We start from the raw sequence: 8099 nt of genomic DNA, 5'->3' as shown, positions 1-8099 counted from the left end.
AATGTCTTCAAAGAAGGTTCCACAAACTTGTAGCTATAAACACCTCTTCTAGTAGGATCCATTCTCTAATGATCACTCAAACAAAGACTCGTCTCTTAAATTCCCTGGAAATGTACATGCAAAAATTAATTTCAAAATGATGTAATGATATGCAAGCATCATAGATTCAACAAATCAGCATAATCTGGATATTCTAGATAGTCTGGCCATATCACACAATATAAGATCAAAGGTCCGGCATGACCTAGACAGTCTGGATAACCTCAAAGTAGGATCAATAATCTGATATGATCTAAGAAATCTGAATAATAATCTGTCCATGAAACTCAATATAGGATCAAAGGTCCGACGTGACCTAGGAAATCTGGATAATAACCAATCCATGTAACTCGATATGGGATCAAAGGTCCGACGTTTATAAGAGATCAGTGGTATGAAGGGTCTTGGTTTCCTGCATAAAAAACCCAATAGCCCTCTCATAGGTGTGTATTAATCCTCAAAGGTGGTCCCTAAAAGGTCTCCAAGAGTCATCGAGTCAAGTGAAAATACCCTGCCGCATTGAATTCTCATAGGACAAAAGTACTTTCAAGTGAGTCTAGTCTGGGCGTGGTTCTCGTGACAACCCAACGCGCAAAACGCAAGCCGACACGACTATCCAAGAATCTATCCTGTGTGTATCCTCAAGCTCGGGTGTAGAGCTTCTCTCACATAGTATCATCCCATCCCAACAGATATGACAGATAATATCCAGAATATAGCATATGAATATCTAAAGCAATAAAGTAATGCGATAAATAACATAAATAAGATGAGTAAAGAAACAAAGGTAAACACCTACTCTCATAAGGAGAACAAACAAAAATAGGCTCGACTTTCTTAGAAAAGGTTCCCTAGCAGAGTCGCTAGCTGAAGCTACGCGAATTATACCCGAGCGCATCGCACGCTCAAAGATACAACAAAGTCGCCATAGAACTTTATTTATCCCCTAACAGAAGGGAAAACATCGATAAAACCCGGGGAAAAGAGAAATGGGCAAGGAAGTCGGTTATGCAATGGGAAGGTATTAACACCCCAAACATGCATGGTACTCCATGGGAACCGTTTTGAACGTCCTTTGCAAGAATAGGTGTTATTATCTGAAGATTACTCACGGAAAGGGTAGAAACGGGGGTTAATAGATAATTATGAAAAAGGTGAGAAAAGGTGAGAAATAGATGATTGTGTGAAAATGAAGGTTATAGATAATTGTGAGAAGGTGAGAAAAGGTGAGAAATAGATAATTGTGCTCGCCAAGGATTTGGGCCATCGTACCTACGTATCCTCATTCGTGCAATGAGGAAATTAGAGCTTCGTAGTTTGTGGGGCTAGGACTGATGGGTTAGTTGTTTTTATGGACAGTATTGACGTTCGCGTCCTACTGTCGACTGACTTGTATGCTCGAGCATGGGAGATTTAAGCGTTTGTCTGTTTGCGGTAGAATGGATGAATTCGAATTGCACTCTAGCAGTTAAACATTGATATCTCGCACATGGAGGCTTAAGTGTCGTTCATGGTAGAACGTAAGTAACACGCCCTTTTTGAAAAGGTTTTAAACAGAAAATGAAGCCCAAAGGCAAAACTTAGTTTGATGAGGTGAGTTTGATTTTATTCTGAAATGAGAGTCATGATTCGAATCGTAGGGTTAATTGTTTTTGAGTTTATTTACAAAGGGGTTTTTGTTTTATTGGGAGAATAAAGGATAGAAAGAGAAACCCTGAAAGGTGGAAGTTTGATCTTCAGTCTAATCTTAACTCTGTGCTTCAATCTGTGTAGAGAGACTTATCAATTATTCGATTTAAATTGCACTAAAGTCTATGAATAGAGGCAAATACAGTGAGAAAACATGTCATTCGTCCTGCACCAAAAGATATTCAGAATGGGGGTAGGAATACTCCAGTCCCATTCCTTCACTACTACTTAAGGCTCATGACGTGTAATTCGCATCATAATCGATGAGTGTTGAACTTGAATCTCCTTGCAGCTTCCTATGATGAATGGTTGTCTTTGAATGATGAAGAGGCTTGTTACTAGATTTGAATCGAGTTGTGCTAAAGCCTATGAATAAAGGTGAATACGATGAGCAAACAGGTCATTCGTCCTGCACCCAAAGATATTCAGAATGGGGGTAGAAATACTCCAGTCTCATTCCTTCTTATTACTTAAGACTCATGGCACACAACTTGGCGCATGATTAACAAGTGTTGGATTTGACCTTTGTAGTGCTTGAATAGTAGTCATGTCTTGTACTGACTTGATTTGTTTGAACTATTGATCTTGATCTTTGAATCTTGATTGAACTTGGCGATCCAGTATCCAGCATCTTGATCACAAGGACTTGCTTTATCAAGTGATCAAGGGTCTTTTGATCACTTGACTAAGCTTTGGGAGTTAAACACTGTCAAAGGATTTAGTTAATCAAAGCGTACTTTGATCAACTTAATCGATGGGGAGAAATCAGTTGGATTAAAAATACAACTACCTAATGGGTTATTTGTTTATTTGAAATTATTTTCTCAAAGCCTAAACTATAGGAACATGCAAAAATTGGACTATGTCTACACTAAGGGCAAAACAATCATTATTCTCAATTATGGAATATTGAATTAAAATTCTAATTATGAAATCGTAATTGAAATTTAAATTAAACCCTAAACAAGTCTAATTATTCTATCATCTAAAATTATTCTAATTTCTAAAATTCTATTAAATTCTAACCACATCTTAATCTCCAATTAACTTTTAACCAAATTTAGTACCTATCTAACCCCCATTTATACTAGTAAAAACCTAATTACTCTCACCAAGATTAATCCTAATTAAGTCTAATTAATTTCTAACCTCTAATTACTTCTAATTAACTAATCATCTTTAATAATCCTAATTAACTAAAACTAAAAAAACAATTGAAAATAAAAGGCCCTTGGGCATGTGGATAGGGGTGCAAGAATAATGGGAAGGGTGTAACAAGTGGCAGTATGGGCCCAAGGGAAGGTAGGCCCAAACCACAAGGAAGGAGATGAACCCGGCTCGGCGCTGGAGCCTTCCACTACGCTCAGAGAAACAAATCAAATGCTCACTTTTCCCTCCTACCTGAGACACTCTCCTTCGCCGCCCCGGAGGTCGCTTCTGGAGGTGGCGGAGCCCTAAACTACGAAATCGACATACCATCATCTTCATCTCATGGCCCTGAATCCATATCCAAGATCCGTTTTCCGTAATTCTTCCCCAATCAAACATATCAAAACCAAACGTACGAGAACCCTAACTCACGGATTGCATAATTAAACCTCACACACCTGGAATTAAAGCCCCTGGAGTTAGGGCTTTGATTCCCCTAACCATAATCTATACTCCAGTAACTCATGTGATATGCGATAGTGAAGAGGATAAAGAACTCATCGGAGCGGCGCCGCCGTCAGGCATGAAACTTCTGCAAACTCTTGAAACTCTTTCTTCCTGGTGATTCTGCTCTTCACAACTCCTTTTGTTCTTCTTCTTCTCAATCTCCTTGCTATGTTTTTGTTGTCACGTTGTTGCAAAATGAGAGCGGGAGAGGTTGAAGCTCAACTGATTAGACCTTCTGATGTTGAAGCTCTAACAGTGATTGCTAACTCTGAGCATATAGTGAGGTTTGAGAGGATGGAGAATGTGAGCAATTCAAGAAGAAAGGAGTGGGAACCGAAAATGAGATATGGTTCTCTGAATTTATAGAGTTGGGGAGTGGCTAACCGAATCGGGCAGCTCGGGTAGCTCCTAGGGCATCTGTAACTCTGTTAGATTCCACAATGTGAATTTGTTAGCAGTTAAAGTTTATGTTAATTGCTCAGTTAGGAATTAGTTAGAGAAGTTAGTTATGTCTGTTAGTGAAAATAACAAAAGGTTAGTTGATAGGTTACTAAACTCTATTAGTGTCAGTTAGGTTAGCTTAATTGAATTTGTTAGCAATTGGTTTGACTTTGATCTAATTCCACCGTGTTTTATTCTTCTGCTCATTTCCTTGCCTTTTTTGCTACAGGAGGCGATTGAAGATTCAATACATTCTATCCCCCAAACCGTTCAAAGAGACGACGACATCACACTGCTTGTTGAACATTGAAAGATCAACCGTATTTTCAGAAATCTAGTGACTGAGAGTTTGGCAAGGAAAGACACATTTTGTTGCAGCTTTCTGGTTGATGACATTGAGAGTTATGCTATTGTCCTTTGTTTTGGCATGATGAAGTTAAGATGGATTTCTATAGGTAATTAGCAGGATTTTAGTCATATGTTTATCGTTGTTATGTACTGCTAATGATTTGGTTGCAGCTGGTGTGCTCACAACGTCGCCTGGCATCGCCGCTCGGCTCGTGTGGTTACAACCGGTGGAGTTACTCTTTCAACAGAAGTGACAAGCAAATTGAAAGTTAACTTTTGGAGGTTTTCCTTTATTCTTTTGGAAGTCCTTGGCTACTGCAAATTGAAAGTTCAGTGGAAGATTCTGCTTAAAAATCTGAATTCGGATGAAATTTAATGAAATGCATTGCGTCCTTCTGCAGGTCCATGATGTTTAAAACATGAGTGGCTTCTTGCACTTGTGTACTGATTGGTAGCACAGTTTTGGTGAGGGTCTGAACCATTAATATTGAACGCGCTTGAGGAAAGATTGTGAGTTGGTTATTTAAAATGTGGATGTTACTATGCAGGTTATTCGGTTTTGGTTGTTAACTGCTGCAAACGTATAGTCTGGCGTGCTCCTGATTTTGGCAAGATTCATTTCAAGTTCTTGTGTTCAACATGGTGCAAATGGTATGACTGCGGGCTTGCTCCAAGGCAAGGTTAACTGTATTGCAGGATGGTGTCCATGAACTGAAGGCAATTGTAATTTGGTCAAGTGGTAGGCTAGTTTTATCATGGGTAGTGAATTATTGAAAGTACCGGTCGAATGCAAATTGGTCATGTTAGAAAATTAGCTAGTCAATGTTGGTTTGATTGAAGTTGCGAAGCCTTGGAAGGAAATTTTTTGAAGTGTTCGGATATGAGTTATCACAGGATTTTTGGAGAATTTGTAGTTTTTGGGAACCAGTTATATTAATTGATGGAGTTTTGGTCTTGCAGGTTTTTCCGTCTCCGTCTGCTACAATGTGTTGCAACATGGTTTGAAGGTTGGTGTTGTGGGCATGTAATGATACACTATGCAAAGCATTAAATAGGAGTGGCAAGGTTTTCGCAGAAAGGTGAGACCGAAACATGCTGTAGACCTCCAACACAACCTGAATCAATAAAAGCTGAATAGCTACTCGGCATTTTGCACCAGTTACATAAGCATACTGAGGACGAACTCTTAGGCTTTCTAAATCAACTGGTGACCTAGACTCAACAAGACCTCTGTCATCATCAACTGCTAGAGCATGCTCTTCATTCCTGGCCACAAAGCCTTCACTTTCGAGCAATGAAAATTCAGGGAGTGTTGTATTTGCTGCTTCTCTTTATTCCAGTTTGGATAATACTGCCTTATATGTGAACTACAGGGCGCCGATAGGACTTGTGGGTGTATTTTAGAGCTCATGCCGACATTTTAACGGCAGCTGCTACGTTGGTGATCATTGCAGGTTCAAGGGAGGTTGAAGTTTGATATCTTTTATTTGGGTATGGAAGTTGGAAATCGAATTCAGGTGATTATATTGATGAGATGTTGTTAGCTTTGGGGCTGCGTAGTGTTTTGTAGTTGTTTGGTGAGATGGCAGTTGGGGTAGTGTTCGGATCTATGTAGCTCGCGTTTCCGCTGCCGCTTGTGGCTTGGTTAGTGGTGTGGCTGCTTTGTGTGGTTGCAGCATTTGATTATGACTAATGTTGTACTGTTATGGCGGCGGGAATATTATGGCAGCAGGAAAGCCGACAACAGGAATATTATGCTGGTTTTAGGACCATTTGTACAATACTTGATATGTTGTTTCGGTTTTTTGTTTGATCCATTCTGGATGGTGGACGTAGTATGGAAACTGGGGTATCCTAAAGTTTTCCAGCATGCTTGGTAAGAGTTCTACTAACAGAACACTTGTCAGCCATGTCAATTTTAGGGATGCTTGGAACATATGTAGGATTTTTGACAGGCTTGAGATGCTGCATTATGATTTCTTTTTGAGTAACCTGAGATCAACATTCCACTCCTAGTGGTGGTTGCATTTGCAGAAACATTGGATTTTGGTCCTGGTATTCTGTACTCGAAACATCTCGGCGGGAAAGGTGGTGAGCTTATTGCTGCACGGTGATGGTGTTCAGCTGCAGTTGTGTTCTGATTTTTTGTTTTCGCATTTCATTTGTTGTTTTTCCACTTTTCTCTGTTCACTTTGACCAGATAGTGGACACGACATCTCAGTCTCACTTATTGGCACCATAGTTGCACCAGCAGTGCTTTCTGCAGAAACAACACCAAGCTCATTCTTTGCAGTTGTCAGAAAGTACGTTCGTGCATCTCCAAGTGAAAGCACAAGAGCTTCAACAATGTCACCAGAACGAAAAGATAAGTGCATGTATACTTTATCAATCTCAGTTGCCATAACATCTTTGTGCCTAATGATACAGGTATATTTTTCACAAACAAACTTCTGTCCAATACACATAATACCAGCAAAAGCAGTTTTCGCCATCACTTGGGTAACCTTAGCAATACCGACAGATCCAGGTGCAGGAACAGGTCCATGAGTTTTATGATCAGTTACTTCGACAGCATGCCTCTGGCCAGGGGAGTATGCATTCGCTTTTACCCTAGGAGTTGCACTTTCATTCTCACACATCAACTGTAGATGCAACATTGATTCTTGTTAATACCTTAGGATTGACATTAATTTTGTAAAACAAATAATGTAATCATCTCTGTTGTTTTAATATGTTGGGTTGAAGAAGTTCAACATCTGGACCAACATGTCATGTACGATGTCACGACATCATGCCTGTGACATCGCACATGTGTAGAAAACTGAATTAATTAATTCAGTATATATTCTGGGATTAGTAAGGATATTTGGTGAATATCCTAACTCCCATGTGGAGGTCTTAAAGACTCAATCAGAATATATATAGGCTCAAAATAAGGAGATATATATGGAGAGATTCTAGGATTGAAGACCTTGTTTGTAGCAGAAATTTTCTGCTGTATTTGTAACAGCAAAGAACAAGTTTGCTGCGATTTCTGAAGGCCCAAATCCAGTTAGGTGATTAGGTTATAAATAGCACATTGTAACCTAGTTTTTGTAAGCCTCTTAGAATGAATTTTTAGGGGTGTGTGTGAGGTAAACCTCCCAATCTGTGGGAAGGTTACCATGTGTTTCTCAGTGGTCAAAGCTGAGAGTATTTGTAACTCAAAGCCCGTAGGCAAGAGTGATTTTGTTCTTGAATGAAGCTGTGAAGCAAGTTCAAGGTGTGTTAACATTACATTGTATTTGTAGTGATAGGAATGGAAACTGGAGGTTTCTATCTAGGAGTTCCTAGGTATAGATTGCATTGGGTAGGGATTAAGGGAAGAGTTGTAAACGGGGGAGTTTAACTCTGAATTAATACTGCTAATAGTGGATCTTCTTCCTGGCTTGGTAGCCCCCAGATGTAGGTCATGTTGGACTGAACTGGGTTAACAATTTCCTGTGTTTGTTTTCCTTCTGCATGTGTTCTTATTACTGTCATAACTCAGCTGGTTTTCCAGTCAGCTTATCAAGATGATAACAGACCTGGTATATAGCCTTCTGTTTGAATGTCAATCAGAATGTTGTAACATTCATCAGTGACAGCGTATACTGAATAATAAGCAGGTTAGTTTAAGTTCAGTATTTATTTAAGTCTGTTCTTTTCAAGGATAACAGACCTGGCCGAAGGACCATTGTGAAACTGTCAAACTGGATGTTTTGACAGTTGATACTGAAGGCTGATACTGAAGTAGAGACTAGTTGGTCTTTTACAGTACTGCAAACTTAGCACAGTCCGTTTCCAGGAACATAGCAGAATCAGCATATGTTCTGGCTGTCGAACTGAATGTTGTGACATTCATTCCCAACAGCATGTGCTAAAGTGTAGGATGATTGGTTTTTCTG

At 39.5% G+C, this 8099-nt stretch overlaps 1 protein-coding gene across 1 annotated transcript; it reads right to left on the bottom strand.

Annotated features, from left to right (window-relative positions):
* Nucleotides 1–6293: 6293 nt before the first annotated feature.
* LOC127094842 (uncharacterized) lies at nt 6294–6830 on the bottom strand. Its single transcript, XM_051033613.1, has one exon. The coding sequence runs from the start codon at nt 6828–6830 to the stop codon at nt 6294–6296; it is 537 nt and encodes a 178-aa protein (XP_050889570.1).
* Nucleotides 6831–8099: the final 1269 nt, after the last annotated feature.

This window comes from Lathyrus oleraceus, chromosome 6 (assembly GCF_024323335.1).
Source record: "Lathyrus oleraceus cultivar Zhongwan6 chromosome 6, CAAS_Psat_ZW6_1.0, whole genome shotgun sequence".
Classification (NCBI taxonomy): Eukaryota; Viridiplantae; Streptophyta; class Magnoliopsida; order Fabales; family Fabaceae; genus Lathyrus; species Lathyrus oleraceus.
This window is presented reverse-complemented; position numbering and strand designations above follow the sequence as displayed.

Bases quoted from the DNA above. Each gene is read 5' to 3' on its own strand.
- LOC127094842 (XM_051033613.1), bottom strand. From the start codon at position 6,830: ATGTTGCATCTACAGTTGATGTGTGAGAATGAAAGTGCAACTCCTAGG.